Below are 23,586 nucleotides of genomic sequence, written 5' to 3' on the forward strand. Positions count from 1 at the left end.
CTAAGCTTGTTGTCTAATCTGAATGGGAGCTCATCTCCCTCTACCGTTTCGGTGGCCTGTTTCACGTGTGAGACGACGGTTGAGGTCCACTCTGTTATGTCTCTGATTTCGCCTAAGTCTGCTGTTGATCTGATATCCCTGAATTTATCCCAGTCAGTTGCGGTGGCCTCCTTTGGCTTATGTACGGGCACCCCTAGTTTTTTATCAATTTGTATTTCGATTATAAAGTGATCGCTGCCGAGGTTCTCGCCCGTGTTCTTCCACGATGTTTTGCCCGTCCTGTGCCCTAGTGTTAGGTCTGGTGTTGTGTCACAGCAGATGCTGTTACCCGTTCTGGTTGGCTCGTTCGGGTCCGTTAGTAGCGAGAGTCCTGTCTTCTGAATTGCTTCCCACAGCATTCTACCTTTCCTGTCGATTTTGGTGTAGCCCCATTCGTGATGCTTTGCATTAAAGTCCCCTAATACGAGTAGGAGGCACGATTTTGCTGCCCTCAGCGCTTTCTTAAATGTGGCCTCGAATTGTGCCTTCTTGTGACGAGGGGGGCTGTATGCGGTCAGGACAAATATGCTTCCCCTATTCTTTTTGCCGGTAAGGATTTCTATGAGTACGGCCTCCACTTCGTCCGTACTCGCACCTTGTTCAATTACCGCTATGTTATTCTTAACCAGGATGGCTACTCTAGATCTTTCCCCTCTTCCGTTGTCGAATGTGCGGTACCCTCAAATTTTAACTGGGGGTTTGCCTGTTTCTTGTAACGCCACGGCAAGCAGTGGCTCTCCTTGATTTAGAATGTGCTGTTGCAGCAACGCCTTTTTCTTTATGAAACCCCTACAGTTCCACTGCCAAATTATAGTTCCTGTCCTGGCCATGATGTGGAAGAGAACGGGGCTTCCGGGCTCAAGGGAGGCTCGAGATCGGGATGAGCTCGTTCTTCGCCTCCTAGCACGGTCAAAAGTGCGTTCATATTATTTGATATAGCCTGAATTTTCTTATTTATAATAACGCTAAATTTGGTTAGCATGCTTTCCTCGTGTTCCTTGAGGCGCGCCTCCAGTTCACCTTCGTTAATCTTTCTGTTCATCTTTTTTCTTCTCTCGGGTGGAGGCGTCTCGTGCCCCTCTGCCTTCCTTTTTGCGGTGCCTACCGTATCTACCACCATGGTGCCCTCGTCCTGCGTCTCGGGGGCCGCTACTCTCTGGACTGGGGTAAGCGGCCTTGATGGCGCCGCCTGCGTAGCTCGCACTGTTGGGTTCGTTAGCTGCCCAACTTACTCTTTGAGTTCGTTTACTGTTTCTGTTAGGATTTTGATTATTTCTCTTAGCTGACGATTTTCCTCATCTCTCTTTTCTATTTCTTTCTTAAATAGATTGGCCTGTGCCTCTAATTCTGGCGTTCTACCTTGGGAGACCACGCTTGCGAAGCTGACAGGCATACCAGAGTGGGTCCTCTTGTCCCCTGGTTTCTGGAGGCCTGGCCAGTGGGTCTGGTCGTCCCTGGGCGGCGGCCTGGATGCACTTCTTTTTCGCAGCAGGCAGTAGCGTGACCCTCGTTGTCGGCCTGCTTCTGCCTGCGGTCGCTCCTCCCTTTTCTTGTTCGGCCCTGGCCTCGGCCCGGGCCGCGTCGCGTTGTTTAACCCAGTTGCGCTTCCTGTAGAGTTCCCTGCACGTCGGGTCCCCTAACTGATGCTTCTTCCCGCAGAGGAGGCACTTCGGCTCGCAGGCGTGATCCTCCGGCTTATTTCTTAGCTCGCAGCCTCTGCAGTGGGTGCTTGTTGGATCTGGGCAGACGTCTTGCCTGTGTCCAATCTTGCCGCATGCGTAGCACACGTCGTACTTTTTTATATAGGTGACATGGAATCCATTGACTGAAGAATTTTACGGCCCTCGGTACTTCCAGATCTTTGAAGTTAATGATGACCGATCCGGATGCTCTTCCTAGTCTTCTGACTGCCGTATACGTTGGGTTCCGTGGGTTGTCCAACGCCCTGTGTATTTGTTCTTCCGTCAAGTCTAGGTTAATCCCGTAGATGACGCCTCTGCCCCCCTCGGGCATCGCCGGGTGGGCAGTCATTTCGATATCTTCTTTTCCGGCTCGGATGTTCTTGATTTTGGCGAAAGCCTCTGCCCTTTCCTTGTTCGGGGTTGATATTAAGATTGTTTGGTTGTTTTTGTTGAAGACAATGTCATCTTCTGCCATGGGGAGTAGCCCGGCCGTCTCCAGGATGGCGTTTCCGGCGAGAATCCCCAGCTTCTTCTTTAGGCTGTCGATTCCTCCTGCTGGTAGGAGGATAATCTTCTCTGTACCTGATGGCAGGCGAACTTAAAGCTTTTCTACCGTCCTCTCTGTCATGGCCTTGTTTTTCTTCAGGTTTAGGGGTTTTCGTTCCCTTTTTCTAGCTAATACTTCTTCCACCTTCTCCTCCGGGACGTATCTTCCGCCTATAGAGCGGCACCAGCCCTCTTGGGTTTCTTCTTTATCGGCACGGAGGAAGGAAACTAAGGAGAGGCCCTACCCCCTCCGCGCGCTAGGAGAAAAGTGTGGCGGAAATGACGTAGTAGGTTCTCATTTATTTTGCTGCTTTTTTATTTTTTGCTGTGTGGCCACGCCTTTTGGGCCACAATGGCGGCGTTGTTATGGTTTTGAGCGCTCACATGTGTTGCTCTGGTAGGTTTCGTGCCGTGGCTAGGGCGCTGTGTGGGCGGGTTTGCGTTAGTCACCGTGTCTTGTTGCGCTGTGTTACCTGCACCGGGCTCTGCCGGATGTTGCTGTGGCCATGTGGGACAGGAGGAACCAAAGCTCGTGAAATGAACGCGCATATGTAACGCTGTACGCAATGTACCGCGCCACGGCACTGACAACGGACGAAGGAATATCCGCGGGAAATTTTGCCTCCACTTCAGCGGAATCATGCTAACGTGCCATCGCAGACCGAAACCGATGCGTTTCAGAATCTGTACAGTGAACGCCTTGCAGGTCAGTGATTCCTGCTTTTGACAGCGCATGTTGCATTTGTGGCACGTAGAACGTGCGTTATTCAAGAATGCATAATCCTAGTTTCAGAACTACGTGTTCAGTAACAACTTGCTTTTGTGCATATTAAAACACGTGTTGCTCAACTGTTGCTTGTTTCTCGCATTACTCGCGACAGCGCCGATTCTTTTAGGCAGAGCACGTTCGAGGGTCATGCACACCTGCTCAGGTGTACCACAATTAATACACACGTGCTGATAGAGATTTACCCAGAATATGTGCATTTTGCTGCCCTCGACATCGACATTTTCACAAGCTGCACGCTTGCTTTATACCAACATGTAGTGTTTCATGACCTAGATTGGCACGTCGATGTGTACAGTAGCCGTTAAAGCGCTACATTCATGTCACGGCGCACCATACAGAGAAGCACACGAGTCTACTAATTAAAAAAACTAAATAAAACCAGTACTGTACAAAACTATTTGGAAGGCATTCATGACATGTACAAGTGGAAGTGAAATTTCAAAGTGCACAAGGAGCAAGAAATGCACAATCCTCGCGAGCAAGACCGTATGAGAGCCCCAGGAAGCCCAAGCAGAGAAAAGCAAGTAGAAGGCAGCGATAAAGGGGACCTTTTTTTAAAAAAACACGCAAGAGCTGGGTAGCGGCCGGTACCTGCGGTTAATGGGAACAGCTCAGTTGGTTGGCCTTATATTTAAGGCATGTTTATTTTTATAAAGGCCGGTAAAAGCAGCCGATTCGACCTCACGGCCCAATTTGCGAAGTTCATTATGAACTTCTTTTAACATGGGTTCGGCAGCGGCAACGCAATGAGACATCGCGATTGTTTAGTATTGCTGCGGAGCGAGGGAGCGCGCTTCATCGCGCGAAACCATGCGCAGCGCGGCGTGGTTTCGCGAAAGATGTAATCAAGAGAGGAGGGTGGCCCAAAAGGCGGAGCATCGCCATGAGCAACGCCAACTTCCGGCTTCACTTTTGCTTCACAAAGAGTGACGTCAGGGCCTCTCCTTAGTTTCCTTCCTCCGTGTTTATCGGCGAAAGCGCCTACGTCCATCTTTTCTCCTTCCTCCTCTCCTGCGTGGAGAGGTCTTTTTTCTGCATGATTTCCATCCGAGAACGTTGGCTGGATGTCCCTTCCGGCAGTTTCCACAGCTGTTGCGACTCCGTTTCTTTGCTCTTCTGCCGGCGTCTCCACCGGCGCTGCAACCGCTACCCGTGGCTGCATCATGTTGGGCCGGAGCGGCAGTGCGTGCTGCTACGCCGTTGCGTTCCCTCAGGGTTTCTCTCTTCTGCCGGCGTCTCCGCCGACGCTGCAGCCGCTGCCCGTGGTTGCATCGTGCTTGGGCCGGCGCAGCAGCTATGCGAGTTCCTGCGCCGTTGCGTTCCCTAGGCGCTAGGCTTAGGTGGCGGCGTCGCCACCTCGAAAATTCACTCTTGCAGAGAGTAGAGAAGTGGTCCTACCGTGGTGACGGCGGTAGTTCCGTGATCCCCTGGTGTTTGCGGTTCTTCTCGTTCTTGAATTTTCACTTTAGGGCTTAAACTTCCGAAGGTATGGACATTTACGTCGGAGCTCGGTGTGAAGGCGACTTCTCTACATCGCGCCCCCTAGCGTCCTCTCGCGCCCCCTGCTGCAGCCATGGGCAAATCGTGCCTGTGGCCTTTCTCGGCTGAGGTTAAGCACGAAAACGAGACCAGCATACGTGCTTAAATGGTCCGACGTGTATGAAGTTGACAGTCACATGGGGGGAAAGGCCCGCAAAAGTGGCTGATGAAGGTGATGCCCACGAAAGCGACCTGTCCATATTGAGACAATGTGGGACACCAACTATGAGCCACACATTAGCGGCCCTCGAAAGAAAAAGTGTAGGTTGGAAAGGAGTTAACTCTGAAATGCTCGGCAGTCCCTGTTGCTGTGTTGGTTGCGGCTGCAGATGCCTGTATCAGCTGATTGCTTCGCAATAGAAGTTGCTCATCTTCAACGGCAACTGTCGGTTCAAACAGGTGAGACGCTCTGTCCAATCTGTTTGTACTGCTGGTTGTCGCTCGTTACCAGACCACCACATGCGACGAAGGCAAGTATTATGCCTGTAAGTAGGCGGCTAAATGTGTCCTAAGAGACCCGTGCATGTGAATGCTCACTGTTGCCATATGGTTCTTAGCCAATGTATAATCTATTATCTGAACCTCATGCGGTGATTGCCTTCCGTAAAAGGCTTTTGGTGACTGAGCTCACCAACGAGTCAGGGAACCGTGCTGCTTTAAGTCGCTTAATCTGATTATTGAACGAGGCCTGCATCGTGTCTGTACACGACTTTCCTAGGGCAGACTTCAGGCAGAGCATAGCAATTCCACGCTTGACAATTACGCCTTTTACGGAAGGTTAAAGGTACCAGCGCCACAAGGGAGAAAGAAAGAGCCAGAACCTTAAGTCCTGCAGTGATTCCTTATGTTCATAAGGTCTCCCATAACCTCAAGAAGGTGACAGGCCGGTATGCTGTGCCCATTGCCTTTTCTGCCCCCGTCAAACTGGGTCGACTCTGTTCAAGAACCACACGCGAGGAGACCGGTTCGCAAGGCTGCGGGAAGAAACATAGCGCGTCCTACGGGAGATGCGCTACGGGCCTGGTGTATGAAATTCCCCCTTGAGTGCGGCAAGTCCTATATAGGACAGACTGGACGCTGCATAAATGAACGAGCCAGGGAACACGGACTAAATCTAATGAAAGATGGCGTAGCATACTTGCCTGCGCACTGCAAGGGCCGCATGTGCAAACCACGTTTTTCTGAGATTAGGATTCTTGGCAGAAGTACAGGTTTTCCCGCTCAATTTAATCCAAGCGCCAGTCAATTTAATCCGAGCGCCAGTCAATTTAATCCGAGCGCCAGTGATTTTAATCCGAGTGCCACTCAATTTAATCCAAACGCCAGCCGAAATAATCCAAACGCCAGTGAATTTAATCCAGGCACAACGGAATCCAAGAATCTTTAGATTTCAAGACTTCTGAAAATTTGCGAACATGTTATGAGTTAACACCTTGAAAAATGAAAGAGCGAGGTAGTAAACCAGTAACTATCCTGCCACGGGACTAACAACTTCTGGAGGTTTTGAAGCGAAAAGCTTCACTACGCTATAGTCAACACCGTGCATCGCGCGAGCCGGCGTATGTCGGAATTGGCTCCGTGAGCGTATTCGGAGGTGAATTGGCTCCGTGAGCGTATTCGGAGGTGAATTGGCTCCGTGAGCGTATTCGGAGGTGAATTGGCTCCGTGAGCGTATTCGGAGGTGAATTGGCTCCGTGAGCGTATTCGGAGGTGAATTGGCTCCGTGAGCGTATTCGGAGGTGAATTGGCTCCGTGAGCGTATTTCGGAGGTGAATTGGCTCCGTGAGCGTATTTCGGAGGTGAATTGGCTCCGTGAGCGTATTTCGGAGGTGAATTGGCTCCGTGAGCGTATTCGGAGGTGAATTGGCTCCGTGAGCGTATTCGGAGTCGAATTGTCTCCGTGAGCGTATTCGGAGTCGAATTGGCTCCGTGAGCGTATTCGGAGTCGAATTGGCTCCGTGAGCGTATTCGGAGTCGAATTGGCTCCGTGAGCGTATTCGGAGTCGAATTGGCTCCGTGAGCGTCTTCGGAGTCGAATTGGCTCCATAAGCGTCTTCGGAGTCGAATTGGCTCCATAAGCGTGTTCGGAGTCGAATTGGCTCCATAAGCGTCTGGGAGTCGAATTGGCTCCATAAGCGTGTGGGAGTCGGCGCAGGTGGCCACTGCCCCCGCTATGGGTCATCGTTTGACGTTCGCCGCAAGCGCGTGTTTATCGCGGAAGCCGACTATATAACCGCTTGCCAGAGTATAGACGACCGCACGCGAAGTTTCATCCTAGACGCCAGCGCTCGTTTCTCCCCTGGCGGAACGATTTCATCTCCAACGGGTGTAGGCTTCCGCCGCCGCTTCCCTTCACGGTCGCGCGCGCGTTCAGTTCGCGCTGCGCGCGAAACGTCTCGTGTTCGCGACGGCGCCTCTTCGGATGACCGGAAATTATTATTGTGTTGTTAACTGTCACGACAGCAATGTAAATACGAAAGGGTTCATTCCACCAGTGAAATTCTGCCGATTCACAAGAAAATGGTACGAAAAATGCAGACGACAGACATGGATTACTGCGGTGCGCCGAGCGAAGTAAACAACTGGCAAACGAAGCGACCTCGTTCATTGATCACTCCTGAGTGTATGACGGTTTTTATATGTAACCCACATGAATTTAATAATTACTCGGTACATAATCCTTTTATTCATATAAAAACTAAGTTGTTCGACGAGCGCTTGTCCTGTCTTCTTTCTCGTGTTTCGTTTGTGCGTGCGCTGCCCAAGAATGAAAACCACTTCTGTTGTATGCGCTAGCAGTGGCCGAAGCTCACGCGTCCCGAGAAATTGAATATGTGCACGATGCATTGAACATGACCGGAGTTCGTTCCCGCTTCACCACTGCACCGATCGATCGAGCTACTGGACGATACGCGCCCGCGTCTTGGTCGCGTCGGCATTGGTGAAGCAGGAATGATTACTAATACTTTCAACTTCCGTCTCTTGAGCACTGTTAAAAAATGGCCAAGCTGTCTACATTGCTGTCTATATTCCATATTGTAGGGGACGTACTAGTTAAAGTTGTGTGCGCATGTCGTACTTGTGCTATGCAGCGATATATTTTGTTTATTTCCGCACAGTGTCTATGGAAGTCCGTTGTCGCCATCAGAGGCAACACACATTTGTAGCAAACATATTGTGAGAAACTGCAAAAATGACTTTTTCCGGCGGCACATACTGACGATTTTTCCGGCGCCACATACGATGTCGTTTCCAATTACCTGCTCAGCGTCACTTACATGGTTAAGCAGACGCTGCCCTTTCGCCGCATTGCAGCCATAAAAATATACGTCAAGCGTACCCATCTTCTTAAAGGCAAATAGAAGCGTGTACAGTCTGTTTCACACTTAAGGGAAAACTCGGAACGTATTGCATCGCGATGCGGCAAGGAATTGAGTCGTGCGGCGGCAGCAGCTCGAGCAGCCGCAGACGCTCGAGAGGCGGAGTCGTGATCTGCGTCGTCTGCTACGGCGGCGCGCGTTGGCCGCATTGTCGGGAAGCGTGCTACTGCCAGGGGCAGTGCACCGATTTCATCGGTACTGCGGGAACTGAGCTGATATTCTTTACTAAACGTTGTGCCTCGCCAAACTCTGAACCTTCATCGGCGATAAAGGAGTTCCACAAACTTCTTTTGACAGCATGCTTCGTTTGTTCTTTCGAATGGCCGGGGTACTGAGCGCGTGCACGTATTTCTTCACTGTGTGTGATACCGTAATAAGCAGCGACAAGACGCACTAAGATGTGCGCGCAACGTGCTCAGTCTTTGTTTGACTCGAAAGGAAAACAAAGCACTCAACAATGATAACTGTGGGGGTCGAACACGATAAAACAAACGGATACGATTAAAGGAAAGGTTTAGGTTAAGACAATGAGCTGGAAGTGATTTTTCTCGACAATCATTCGCGGCACCAGACAGACCCTGCTCGCCGGCGGGGAATTGGACACGTCACGCTCGGAACTTCAGTTAGTATCTCGTCATGTCCCCAGCGGCAACGATGACAGCGCTCATCCTGGAAGGCAGTGAAGTGTAAAATGACTTGATCAGGGATGTGTTCATTCGCAGCACGTCTCAGTCGCTGACGATGGTGGATCGAACCCTATCCGCGGGCGACTGATAGAGGGGATGGTGCGGCAGCGATACTTTCAACGAGCCCCAGACATTTTAAATGATGTTGGCGCCCGGGGATCAAGGCGGCCACTCCAAGAGAGTGACTGCGCGCTGCTCTTCCAGCAGATCTTGCACAACACGAGCAGTGCGGATCGGCCACCTATCGCGTTAGAATATATAGTCGTCTTCCAGAAACGGGCCGTCAAGAATGTATGGAATCAGTACGTCATCTATGACTACCCTGCAGCGATGAACTTACCTTCGAGGCGTATCAGTGGGCGTCGCACAACGCTTAGTAAAACATACTGGCTCATTTCACGCAGTAACGATGAGATCGGCGCCCTGCAACTGACAGTAGAACGCTTCCCGACAAATGCGGCCAGCGCGCGTCGCCGTAGCAGACGACGCCGTTCAAGATCCCGCCCCTCGAGCACCTGCGCGAGCTGCTGCCGCCGCCTGACTCAAGCGCTCGCCGCATCACGATGCAATGCGCTCCGAGTTTTCCCCTAAATGTGAAACAGACTGTACTACACCCTTCGAATGAAATGTCCACGCGCGCACACGTAGGCACACACCGCGCGCCGCACGAAACGTGCCCAAACACGCGCAGTGCAGGAGGCAATCAAGGCGGTGCGAACGAGAGGTGGGAGAGGGGTACCACCCGCTAATAGAATTTTGCTTCGCATGGGGCGCTCTCAACGCCGGCGCAGCAGCGCCGCTCTCGGTGCCGTTCTTGTCCATAGGCGTGCACATTCAACATGAAAGGAGAAGAGTCATACTACCGATACAGAGAGCTGTGTTTATGGCTGTAGAGAAATCACAAGACAATGTGCCCAACAGTGATGAATAAAGAAGTTTAATAATCCTGCATAACTTATGGTATATATCATTGATAATCAATTTGCATAACTACACAAGGCACACGTATAGCATAACCATAAGCTAACGAAAGCATATCCATAAGTGAAACCGTAAGCATAACCATAGGCTAAATCATAAAGCATAACCATAAGCTGAACCGTAAGCATATCCATAACTTAAACCATAAGCATATCCATAAGTCAAACCGTAAGCATATTCAAGGCTAAATCATAACGCATAACCATAAGCTAAACCGTAAGCATAACCATAGGCTAAATCATAAAGCATAACCATAAGCTAAACCACAAGCATCACCGAACCTTTTCGCTTCGATATATCCAGGTTTAACCTTAGCTAAGCGCCAGCCATTCTTTTTTATTTTCTACTTCGCTATGAGAGCAGCACAGAAGATGAACATTCTCCGAATTATTTGAGAGGAAACGTCAGCATGAGTACGTCGAGTTAATGGTACACATTCGATTTGGTCATGGCTATCAAACGATACAATAAAGGTTGATTCGATGATAATCATTAGGCCCTCGCTGGGAGGCTTCGGTCGCTAGCGAATACGATTCACTATTCTACTGCGATATCCGCAGCCTCCAATCAAAGACATTGTCATCGGTACCGCTAAAACAGTCATGAATACCATTTAATTGCATAACTGATATGGTCAAGCCACTAGTGATCACAAGTGAAATACAATGCGCAGTTCGGGGTTGTTGGAGTTTTGTGCAACATAACGTCATATACATCCAATGAAATACGATGAAACGAGTGACTCACTATGCCTACTATAAACTCGTATACTTAAGTCACTGGTGAATACCATTCACCTATTTTACTATCCCTGAGGCCACTTTCCCTCGTGGGTGCCGTCAGTACTATAAATGAAGCTGTAGCACGATGAGTACTTTTGCGTTACCACTGCCAACTGATACCGCCGAGTTTTTATTCATCCCTAGTGATGTGCTCACTGCGATGTTCTCGAATTTTTATGCAGAATAGCGTGATAGATATGAAATGAAATGTAATTCACACGGCTATTCACTAACTATAATTTGATAACTATAGGAAATACTAAGATTGATTCTCTCGTGATGAAGAATCACTTTTGTAGTTTGATGGTCAGAGCCATCATTCATGCACGCCGTGAATGGTATAAATTAAATGAGAATTTTATTCAGTCAACATTGCTAATTTACATCGCAGAGTCATTAATGACCACTAGCGATAAGCTGTGTTCGGTGTTCTTGCACTTTTATGCTGCATAGCGTCATGCATGTCAAATGAAATCTTTAAACAATGATCCAGTTATGATCATTTACGATCCCTGAGCATTTGGTCTGCTACCATTGCTACCTGATAGTGAAGGGTGAGTAGTGATCACTAGTGGCAAGCTCAGTTCTTTGTTTTCGTACTTCTTGCAGCCTAAAGTCATGCGTATCAAATTAAAATTGAGTCAAATGGCAATACAAGTTTAGTAACTAGGAGGTGCTAAGCATTTGGCACAAGTGATTACCAGTCACTTTGGTATGGCGGCGGCAGCCATCAATCGTGCACGTAGTCATTGATATCTATCAAAATGTTATTGAATTAGTATTTTCTCTACTACCATTGCTACCTGATAGTAAAGAGTTATTAGTGATCACTAGTGATAAGCTCAGTTCAACGTTCTGTTACAATTTGAGTTTGTAGTGTCATGGATGTCAAATGATAATTCGAAAGATGATTCAAATTTTATAACCTGGGGTTGCTAAAAATTAGTCACTAGTAATCACAAGTCACTTTGTCAATGGTAGCCATCATTCGTTCATTTTGCTATAGGTGAATATTTTCCCTCTGAGATTGCAGATGTGGTCGAAATACTGGTGGTCAATGGTGACTATGTTCACTTCAATTTTCTTTACTACTCGCAAATCGCAGCTTCATGGACTTCAAATGAAAGGTCGCTCAAAAGTTGATTCGATTATGAAGACTAGGAGCTGACATGTGTGAGCCAATTGACGCAAAGAAGCCGACTTGAGGTTATAGTTGCCAACTTTCTGAATTCGTAAGCCTTGTTTCACTAGAACGGTGCAAGAGGCACCAATTGACTTGAAGAAATAAATGGAAACAAAAATTTTAACATAGCGGAAGCAAGGCTTCATCACTGGCTTATAGTAGACTTATGTGCAAAACAGTTAATTCGAAATTTAGCAGGAAAGGTTAGTATGTTAAGTTCCTTTAAACTTTTATGAAGCAATTGATTGCGTTGCAAAGGCGACGCCTGTGAATCGTTTATGTAAACAATGACCATAAGAGCTATGCGTAGATCTGCGAGAGGAAACTTTATTAATATAAACCAAAAGCACTTTGTTGGAAGACTGTCGACTTTCCTTTGAGCGCAGCACTGAGGAGTTTTCACATATCGTGGCAATCTAGGGCAGCTTGCGCAAAAGTGTAGTTGTGCCTGTCGTAGGCAGCGCACTCAACTCGCAGGATGAGCTGCATTGACTCTCCCGCGGCCTCAACCAACCGTGCCCGGCGATGCTGTTTCTTGGAGATACCTGGTGGTGTCATGAAAAGACGGTCGCGCCGTTCAGCAAGAAAAGCCTTCACACCAGCCTTGAACTTCAAAAAAACTTCTTCGATTGGATTGAAGAATGGGCTGTAGGGTGGAAGCCGCTTCACTGAGTGCTCAGTAGTAGCCAAGAGAACTTCCTCAGCAAGGCGGTGCGCTGGCGCGTTGTCAAACAAGAACACAGCTTCAGTGCCAGGTTCCTGATGATGAACCTTCTTGGACAGATCATCGAGAAATTCGTTGAATACAGCCCAGTGGATCGTGTCCACTAAAGTCCAGTGCAGAAGGCCATTTGCAGAGATGCAAGCCAAAACATTTATATTCGCATCCTTTGTGCTGGTTGCAACACGAAGAGCTGGGGTGCCTCGTTTCGCTCTGCCAAAACTTCTTGCGCACCACACGTTGAAATTCGTTTCGTCGATGTAGTACCGCGTGACTGTGGTACCCTCGTTTTGAAGCCATTGAGCGAACTTGCGGCGCTCTTCCTTGACATCAGGGCGGTTACGGTCAACCGGCCTCTGTGTAATTAACTTGAGTGTATAACCATTGCCATCGAGAAGCCGATCGATGGTAGACTTGCTGATTTCGGTGCCGGGAAACTTCTCTCTCAACGACATCCGGATTTGCATAAGCGTGAAGGATGGGTTCTTTTCAAGAATTTCACGCAGGGTATTGACCACATCTCGGTCAAACTTTTTTGACGAGCCACCACGTTTCTTGGCTGTTTCGCGATGTGTTGCGCTGATTGAGCGCACAGTCTTTATATTTATTCCCAGTGTTTGGGCCAATTGCTTCAAGTCCCCACCTCGTCGGTACGCATTGATGATGCGGGAACGATCCACGGCAGAAACGCGAGCGTACTTTATCTTTTCTTCATCAGGCATCTTTCTTGGTCGTCCAGCAGCTCGCACCTTGCCTGCTTCCATGGCACAAATTTTCAAAATATTCCCTTTACATTAAAGCTGAGGCGCGCCTCTCACGATGATCGCACGACGACTGACGCTGGTCATCTGCCTGTCGTCTGCACGGAAGTGCTGCATCCCTGATAGAAGCAGCCGCATGTCGTCTGCTTTAGTTAGAATGGTAGTCTTTCCTCTCGAAGATTAGTTCAAGAATTTATGTTTTGTACAAAGCTGCCATAATTCCCAGACGCAAGCTCTTACGGTCTTTATTAGCCGATATAACGAAGTGCCTCATTTACAATATCCAGACAATCGTGGTAACACCCCACAGACCACTGCAACTTCATTGGTCGTCTGCTCACGCCCTGCAAGAAATGGCTTTCATTATCTTGAACCTTCTGCGAAATTTGAGCGAGACACATTCGACAAATATCAGTCAAGCTTCGTTTGGCCTCCTTGCGTTCACTGGTGCAACTTGACGCGTTAGCACAAATTATTAGGCTCATGAATAAAAATTACTTTGAACTTTTTCTCTACGACATCAAAGCACTTTGATGCTCGGAAGTCTAGCTTTTGCAAAACCCACCTAGCTTCTTGCGAGCCCATAGTATACAGGGATGGTCTTACTTTTGCCTAGCCAGTAGCATATGGCAAATACCGGAAGCGAAACTGTGATACTCAAACGAGAAAATTCATTGTGGCCATTCGAAGAGCTTCTTAATGTCGAAACACGAAAGTGGCAGGCTCATGGCGGTCGCGAGAGTAAGCTTTGCCGCAGTTCAAGATTCGCCACTTTTGTCAGGCATTGATGAAGCTCAGGAACGCCTGGCCTTTGCTTCACAAGCGCGCATCCAGCGGACGCACACAGTGAACAGAATTTTATACAGGAATATTGACAAGAAGAGAGCATCCCATACGATCGACCTGACTAATGTCCACAAGCAATGACTGAGAGAGATGATTATAAGCAAGGCCATATATACAAATTAGGCTCTCCCTGAAAGGAATAATGTACGCAGAAACACGTCAAAGCAAAACAAATGCAACCGTTCTCGGCATTTATCATTGACCCTGTTATTAGTACGGCCCTCTTTAAGTGAAGGAAAACAAAACACAAATTATAGTGCACGCAGGTATGCTTGCTTTTCAAAAGGCGTGATGGTTTTTTTAAAATTATTGTAAAGCTGTTCTCCGATTGCATCTTGAGCAATTATGTGTCTATTCCATTCCTTTTGGGCGTTTCGTCGTTTGTTGCCGCCCTTTTTACTCATTCACATCATTCGCCTGTTCAAGAAATTTGTTAGAACAGCAAACCGTCAAATGGGCCACCTTTCTCTGAACGTATCAGACCTGCGAAAACGTTCCGTACTCATCACAGCTACCATATGCATTGTAAAGCACCCTGAACGTCCTGTTCACTTCATAGCGTATTACCGCAGTTTACATATGTGCGACGTACGGGAAATGTGATGTGATCTGTCATCTCCAGGGGCCAAACCATATGAGATCCTACACACCATAATCTAATTACGCTGCTAACGACTTTTCGTGAGATGCCCTTACAGTGAAGAATTGTATATACCCGGCAAACAGAACTGTGCAAAATCACTATTTATTGCTAATGACCTGCTGATGTTCTTTATATTATTCAAATTATTGCTGGTTTATTGAAACTTTACTCAATTGCAGCGCGTACAAGTAGACGCTGTAATGGTAAAAAGTTATCGATATTTACTACTGGCTCAAACTTCTCATTTCATTATTTTCCTAACTTAAGGACGACAGCGGAAGAGCCGGGCTTCTCATCGGCTCCTGCTATTATGCCAATTAACGCAGTGTTAATTTGCAGTTACCGCGATATAATTGGTATCAAAGTGTGCGCGAAGGTGCGGGGCATCCACCAGTACCAGTTTTGACCAAGCGGTACGTGATTCTCTCGATTTACGAGGACTTTTTCTGTTGCGGTGCGGACTTTTCGCCAAGCCTAACGTACGCCTCCCACGAGTACGGCCACCGGTGGCGACGGGCCCGGCCGCTAGGCCTAACCCGGCGACGAGTGCGACCAAGATGGCGTGCGAAATGGAAGTGGCCACGTCAATGGGAGACAACATGGCGTCAGCACCGAGCATCGGCAGTCTCGGCGGACGCACGTGCATTGAAGTTCACGGAGAGGACATTACACCGGAAGAAGCCGAAGGCTGGTCGGCCTCCGGCAAGCGCATCAGGCAGATCATGGTCGGCAAGGAAAACGGTGAGTCCGCCGCCATTACTCACCAGTCTAGACCCAAGACTAGGGCCAGCTTTGCTAAGAGAGTTGCAGCCTCGGTTACGAAAGCGGCGAGGATGCCGACAGACATGCCGAAAGACGACACCAAGATAGTCATGAGGCCACGTGGAGGTCTCAACGTAGCGAGAACTGAGGTTTCAATAATTATGTCGGCAGTCATGACGGCGGCTCGAGTAACGAAGGAAGAAGGCAAAGCAGACACCATCTGCACGAACGCGCAGCAAAACATCATCGTGGTCAGCACCCCGGACGAGAGGCGTGCCACGCTATACTCTAAGGTCAAAGCCCTTCACATTGGAGGCAGGACATACGAAGTCAGCGCTTACCGAACGGCGCCGGACGGCACGGTCAAGGGAGTCATCCGAGGCATAGCCGTAGACGACTCCCCGGAGGAGATAGCCGAAAACATCGTGAACCCGCGCAACCCCCTAGCGGTGGAGGCGCACAGAATCGGCAATACAACCACGGTGATAGTACTCTTCGCAGGACAGAAAGTACCGAACTACGTCAAGTATGGCTCGATATTAGTCAGGTGCAGGCTTTACCGCAAGCACTTTGACGTATGCAGGCAATGCAGCAAGGTCGGCCATAGAAGAGACGTATGCCCGAATCCCAACACCAGAGTGTGCTTCGGCTGCGGAATCGTCAACCCCAGCGAGGATCACAAACACGAATGCAAGCCCAAGTGCAAGCTCTGCGGGGGACAGCATCCATCGGGCGAGAGGGAATGCAAAAACAAGTACAAGATGCCGTACGTGGTCAAAAAACGGCAATGGGAACGCAAGATGAAAGCCATGCAGCAACAACCGGATCCGGAAAGCTTTCCGCCGCTGCGAGCGCCGTCTGCCGAGAGACCCCGCGGGGAATCGAGGCAGCGCGACAGCAGCCGCACGAGGGACAACAGCAAGGGAGGCAGGAGCGCCAGCTGCCACAGACCGTCGCAGTCGAGGGAGAGAGTCGCCTGGGCCGACGCAGTCAAGGCAAACATAGCAGATAAGAGACAACCACCAGCGCAAAACGCCGCGAAGAAGATCCAAGAAGAGAACGGGGTGGTAAAAGCCCTGAGAGACGAGAACGAGATGCTAAAGCGGAGAATCGCCGAACAGGACGCAACCATCAAGGAAATCAACGAGAAGCTAACGACATTAATTGGGTTGCAGCAACAGCCGCAGCTGCTGCCGAAGCCCGCGCACGAGAGGAAACAAGAAGAGATAACCGAGGACGAACCAGAGGTCGAGGTGGACCCGAGAGCCACGAAAGAGGCGGGACCGGCTCCCAAGAGGAGAGCCATAGAGGGCGCCAAGGAACGAAAGATAATGGAGAGAATCGAAAAACAGGACGACAGACTCGACCGTCTTGAGGCGACCAGCAAGGTAACCAACGAACGCCTCACTACGCTCGCGCAAACAGTTCAGCAGATGACAACGAACATACAGAGCACGATCCAGACATGATGGCGCAGATGCAAGCACAGCTGCAGGCGCAGATACAGGCACAAATACAAGGCATGGAAGCACAGATCATCGCCAAACTGCAGCAATCATGGACGGGACAGCACGTACAGCAGCATCCACAGCACCAGTGAGAGACCTCTTGGTCTGGCACTGGAACTGCAACGGCTTTACCGGCAAGAGAGCGGTGCTGCAGCAACACTTGCAGCAACTAACGAGGAAACCAGACGTCATAATGATTCAAGAAACACACAGCGAAAAGACGCCGAGATTACCTGGCTACCGGTCGCACAACAGCCCGCCGAGCAAAAGGGACACGTCCAAGGGCAAGGGCAGAGGGGTCTGCACCTTCGTTAGGAAAGGGATCACCTTCATGGAACACGAACTGATCGGCAAAAGTGCCATCGAACACTGCACGGTGGAAGTAATCACGGGCAAGAGGAGGAAGGAGAGCACTTTCCTGGTGAACGTCTACAGCAATCCGTCCCACGGACAACAGAAATTCAGGGCACTCTTCCACAAAGCGAGTTCAGTCGCGGGGAGCAATACGCTCATAGTGTGCGGAGACTTTAACGCTCCGAGCCAAGACTGGGGCTACCACAGAACGACGGTCAAGGGGAGAGAGCTCATGCAAGACGCCACTGACGTGGGACTGAACCTAATCACGGATCCGGCCTTTCCCACCAGGATCGGCACATCGGTTACGAGAGACACCACTCAGGACCTTACCTTCGTCAAAACCGACGGAGGATCGAGAGAAGCAAAATGGAGAAACACGGGCCAAGAGCTGGGCAGCGATCACTACATCGTGGAGGTCGTCGTACCGCTAGAACGCCAAGGCAACAGCGGCATAAGGAAGCATCGCATTACGGACTGGGACGCCTTTCGAAAGGCGCTACCCGCGGTGCAACTGGACATTACGGACATCGAGCAATGGGCGGCCAACGTCGTTGAGACGATGGAAGGAGCCACCAAAGAGCTGGAGACGGACGAACGGATAGACAAGATGGACAGTCGGCTCGCCCACCTGATAGAAGCCAAGCAGTCCATAAAGGCGAGGTGGCAGAAGCGACGAACCAACCGAAGTCTAAGGAAGAAGATCGCCGAGCTCAACAGGCAGATCGAGGTCCACTGCAGGGTGCTATGCACCCAACAGTGGAACGAGGCCTGCAACGAAGCCGACGGACAGATGCACAAGGGCAAGACGTGGAACATGCTGCGGCACCTCCTCGACGAAACCAAGACCAAGGGCCACCAACACAACAACCTGGCCAGAATCCTACACAAGGCAATCTGTGAACACGGGGAGGACGAGGTCAAGGGGCGCTTGGACGCCAAGTACCTACCGACCACCCCCACGGAAAGACACCCGGATTACCAAGGCAACGAGAACGAGACGCTAGATCGAGACATCCAGACATGGGAAGTCAGAGTTGCCCTGCAGGATCTCAATGGCAGGTCCGCCGCGGGTCCCGATCGAGTGACCAACAGAGCGCTCAAGAACCTCAACGAAGCGGCCATCGAAACGCTCACGAACTTCTTCAACAAGTGCTGGCAAGAAGGAAGGCTGCCCAAGCAATGGAAAGCAGCCAAGACGATCCTCATCCCCAAGCCTGGCAAGCCGCCCAACATAGAGAACCTCAGGCCGATCTCGCTCACTTCGTGCGTGGGAAAGGTCCTCGAGCACGTTCTCATGAACAGGTGGCAGCGTTACCTGGAAGAATCGGAGCTTTACCCAAATTCCATCATCGGGTTTCGAAAGAAGCTCGGGACGCAAGACGCCATGATCTTACTGAAGAACGAGATCATCGACGATACGACGGGCACCAAGGACAACAGAGCCATACTCGGGCTGGACTTGCAGAGCGCCTTCGATAAAGTGAGGCACTCGGCTATCCTGGCCCAAGTATCCAGACTAAACATGGGCAGAAGGACATACCAGTACATCAGACTTCCTGACGGAACGGACCACCGAAATCTGCGCGGGAGACCTGCAGCTCGAAGAGAAGAAGTTGGGCAGCGTCGGAACTCCGCAGGGCTCGGTGATCTCCCCGCTTCTCTTCAACCTCGTGATGATCGGGGTGGCCAACCGGCTAGAAAGAGTAGCGGGAGTCCGGCACACCATCTACGCCGACGACGTTACGCTATGGGTACCGGGAGGAAGCGACGGACACATCGAGACAACGCTGCAAGAAGCGGTCAACGGGCGGGTCTGGACTCGTTTGCTCTCCGGCCAAGTCAGAACTGCTGGTGATTCCACCGACAGGAGCGGGCAGGAAAAGAAAGAACATGGAAGTCAAGTACGAGCGACCACAGATTACGGTCAAGACAGCGGGAGGACAAGTGATACCGGAGGTCGAGAAGATTAGAGTGCTCGGGCTGCTCATCCAGCGAAATCGAGTCAACGGTGAAACGGTCAACAAGCTCGCGGGAAAAGCGGCCGCGGCAATGAGACTCATCAAGAGGGTGTCCAACAGAAGAGCGGGGATGAAGGAGGAGAGCCTGACTAGGCTCGTTCAATCCTTCGCAGTTAGCCACATAACGTACGTGGCCGCCTTCCACAACTGGAGGCCGAGCGAACGTAACAAGATAGACGCCACCATACGCAAGGCGTATAAGGCGGCACTCGGCCTCCTCGGAAGCACGAGCACAGAAAAATTCATGGCGCTGGGAGTCCACAACACGCTGGACGAAATAGCCGAAGCACAGAGAACGGCGCAACTCGAGCGTCTCTCTGAAACAAGAACCGGAAGAAAGATACTGCGGGACCTTGGCCTCGAGCCGAGGGAAGGCGAGCAGCAGAAAGACGTGCTTATACCGGATAGCATCAACAGAAAGCTCAGGGTCTGCCCGATACCGAGGAACGTGAACCCCGAGCACAACAAGGAGCGGAGGTTGGCGAGGGCCAGGGCTCTTGTGGACCTCCACGCCAGAGAAGAAGGCGCCATCTAAGTGGACGCGGCGGAGTATCGAGGGAGCAGCGACGCATACGCGGTGGTGGCTGTCGGGGCATCGACGGGTGCAACGAAGACCGCGGCGAGCGTCCGGACTCGAGAGGCACACCGGGCGGAGGAGGTGGCCATCGCCTTGGCCGTCTCCGACCCCGGATGCACTACAGTGTTGTGTGACTCTAGAACGGCAGTGAAGAACTACGCCAAGGGTAGGGTATGTAGTGAGGCTGCGCGCATACTGCGCAAGGCCGAAGACATCGGACGCAAAAGCGCTGTGGTGATCAAGTGGTTTCCGGCCCACATGGGCAGTGACGTGTCGGAACGCGGGAACGTGAACCACAACGAGACGGCCAACTCGGCCGCGCGAGGACTAACCAACCGCGCGGCTGCAAGCACGGCCGACTCGGAGTGTTGGTCACGGTGCAGTGCCAAGGACAAGATGACCACCTTCAATGAAATAGTGAAGTGGTACAGACTTAACAGACAGACTATGCCGCCACCTCACCCGGGGCTTACCCGGGAGGAGGCAGTGTTATACAGGCAATTACAGACGGGGTCCCTGCTCACCCCGGTGCTAGCTAAGCACGTGTGTCCGAGCGTGTACGCGAGTGACGTGTGTAGACTGTGCGCTAAGGAGAGAGCCACCGCGGCTCACATCCTTTGGGACTGTAGTAGAAATCCACGAGAAGCCAGTGAGAAGACGACGATCCCGCCGTGGCTAGAGGCTGCAACGAGGACCTATGACCAAGATACACAACTAAAGGCCGTCCAGCAGGTCTCGGCAGCTCTAGAGAGGCAGCGACCTCGCGAAACCGAGGAGAAGGGGGAGCACCCCTAGGAAGGGGATGGCGGCCCTCTCGGATCCGCGGAAGTAGCGAGGAACCAAGACCTCGAGGAGCACAATGCACGAGACTGACGTAGTGGCCGCGTCGCGGTAAAAGCTTGTCCTCCCTGCGTGGAGGGAGCCTAACCGACTCTGCAGGCATATTTACTAAAGTTGTTCTCTCTCTCTCTCTCTCCCCTAACTTAATCACCTTTTGAGCAATGTTTCATTTTATGTCCATGAAGCTGTGATTTGTGAGTAGTCGAGAAAATTAAAGTGAACGTAGTCACCATTGACCACCAGTAATTCGATCACATCAGCAATCTCATAAGGAAAGTAATTAGGGGAACACATTCAGTACCTGTGGCAAAATGAACGAATGGTGGCTACCGCTGTCATAACAAAGTGATTCGTGATTACTAGTGACTAATTCTTATCATCTCCATGTTATTAATCTTGAATCATCATTTGCATTACCATTTGACATGCATGACGCTATGCAGCATAAAAGTGCAAGAACACCGAACAGAGCTTATCGCTAGTGATAATTAATGGCTCTGCGATGTACATTAGCAATGTTGACTGAATAAAACTCTCATTTATTGACACTTTCATTTATACCATTCACTGCGTGCATGAATGATGGCTCTGACCATCAAACTACACAAAGTGATTCTTCATCACTATAGTTATGTTAGTTAGTTATAGTTAGCGAATAGCCGTGTGAATTACATTTCATTTCATATCTATCACGCTATTCTGCATAAAAATTCGAGAACATCGCAGTGAGCGCATCACTAGGGATGAATAAAAACTCGGCGGTATCAGTTGGCAGTGGTAACGCAAAAGTACTCATCGTGCTACATCTTCATTTATAGTACTGACGGCACCCACGAGGGAAAGTGGCCTCAGGGATAGTAAAATAGGTGAATGGTATTCACCAGTGACTTAAGTATACGAGTTTATAGTAGGCATAGTGAGTCACTCGTTTCATCGTATTTCATTGGATGTATATGACGTTATGTTGCACAAAACTCCAACAACCCCGAACTGCGCATTGTATTTCACTTGTGATCACTAGTGGCTTGACCATATCAGTTATGCAATTGAATGGTATTCATGACTGTTTTAGCGGTACCGATGACAAGGTCTTTGATTGGAGGCTGCGGATATCGCAGTAGAATAGTGAATCGTATTCGCTAGCGACCGAAGCCTCCCAGCGAGGGCCTAATGATTATCATCGAATCAACCTTTATTGTATCGTTTGATAGCCATGACCAAATCGAATGTGTACCATTAACTCGACGTATTCATGCTGACGTTTCCTCTCAAATAATTCGGAGAATGTTCATCTTCTGTGTCGCTCTCATAACGAAGTAGAAAAAAAAGATTGGCTGGGGCTTCGGTAAGGTTAAGCCTGGATATCTCGAAGCGAAAAGGTTCGGTGATGCTTATGGTTTAGCTTATGGTAATGCTTTATGATATAGCCTATGGTTATGCTTACGGTTTAGCTTATGGTTATACTTTATGATTTAGCCTTGGATATGCTTACGGTTTAACTTATGGATATGCTTTCGTTAGCTTATGGTTATGCTATACGTGTGCCTTGTGTAGTTATGCAAATTGATTATCAATGATATATGCCATAAGTTATGCAGGATTATTAAACTTCTTTATTCATCACTGTTGGGCACATTGTCTTGCGATTTCTCTACAGCCATAAACACAGCTCTCTGTATCGGTAGTATCACTCTCTTCTCCTTCCATGTTGAATGCGCACGCCTATGCCCTAGCAAGCGGTTATATAGTCGGCCTCCACGATAAACACGCGCTTGCGGCGAACGTCAAACGATGACGCACTGCGCACGACAGTGGCCACCTGCGCCGACTCCGAACACGCTTTTGGAGCCAATTCAACTCCGCACGCGCTTACGGAACCAATTCGACACCGAACACGCTCACGGAGCCAATTCCGACATACGCCGGCTCGCGCGATGCGTGGCGTTGACTATAGCGTAGTGAAACCTTTCGCTTCAACACCTCCAAAAGTTGTCGTTAGTCCCGTGGCAGGATAGCTACTGGTCTACTTACTCGCTCTTTCATTTTCAAGGTGTTAACTCATAATATGTTCTCAAATTTTCAGAAGTCTTGAAATCCAAAGGTTCTTGAATTCCGTTGTGCCTGGATTAAATTCACTGGCGCTTGGATTATTTCGGCTGGCGTTTGGATTAAATTGACTGGCGTTTGGATTAAATTGACTGGCGCTCGGATTAAATTGACTGGCGCTCGGATTAAATTGACTGGCGCTCGGATTAAATTGACTGGCGCTTGGATTAAATTGAGCGGGAAAACCTATAGACTTCAAACAGCACGTGAACTAACGGAAGCTTACTATATAAAAAAGAAAGGTACGAATTGCATTAGCGATACATCTATCATGCTCTACAAATCGGAAACTAGTGTTGACCGCTGGGTAACGTAGATTTGTGAACAGGCAGCGCATGCGTGTATGTCTATGTATAATCGTGGGTCGCAGCCCAAATTAAACCAGTTGGAAGTGCCGCCCGTGTTGTCTATATGTCTTCCTTTTGTGTGTACTAAATTGCGGCAAAAACATGTCTTTTAGCAAGCACCAACTAGGTCAACAAGCAGTTCTGTTGCAAACTAGCAGCGTGTGAGACAAGACCAAAACAACGTGTTCGCTTCGTCATATTTCGTCATCGTCAACTAGCCATCGAGCCCTCTGGTGAATGCTTTGTACCCGTAGGTTTCTTCAGCGTGACGAACGGCTGGAAGAAGAGCTTCGGCAACGCCTTACAAGCTCCTCCTTGGCCTGAAATCGCTGCACCTGTGGCGTAAAGTGAATAAGTAATAAAACAGTATGAGTACGCACAAAAACGCATGACTAGAATAGGGCATGAGGTGTAGTTCTTAGGGCCAATATCAGGTTTCGCCACGCCATGTCTTGTTTTATGGTGTGCCATAGTGCTAGGCGTACACAGCAC

At 49.8% G+C, this 23,586-nt stretch overlaps 2 protein-coding genes across 3 annotated transcripts in view; both read left to right on the forward strand.

Moving 5' to 3' along the window:
* Window positions 1-23,586, forward strand: part of LOC142584650 (uncharacterized) — a 138,472-nt gene that overhangs the window by 44,014 nt on the left and 70,872 nt on the right. The window lies entirely within an intron of this gene.
* LOC142584645 (uncharacterized) lies at window positions 10,670-17,187 on the forward strand. Its single transcript, XM_075694791.1, has one exon. The coding sequence runs from the start codon at window positions 15,137-15,139 to the stop codon at window positions 16,808-16,810; it is 1,674 nt and encodes a 557-aa protein (XP_075550906.1). The 5' UTR covers window positions 10,670-15,136; the 3' UTR covers window positions 16,811-17,187.

The sequence above is a fragment of the Dermacentor variabilis genome, chromosome 6, assembly GCF_050947875.1.
Source record: "Dermacentor variabilis isolate Ectoservices chromosome 6, ASM5094787v1, whole genome shotgun sequence".
Taxonomy (NCBI): Eukaryota; Metazoa; Arthropoda; class Arachnida; order Ixodida; family Ixodidae; genus Dermacentor; species Dermacentor variabilis.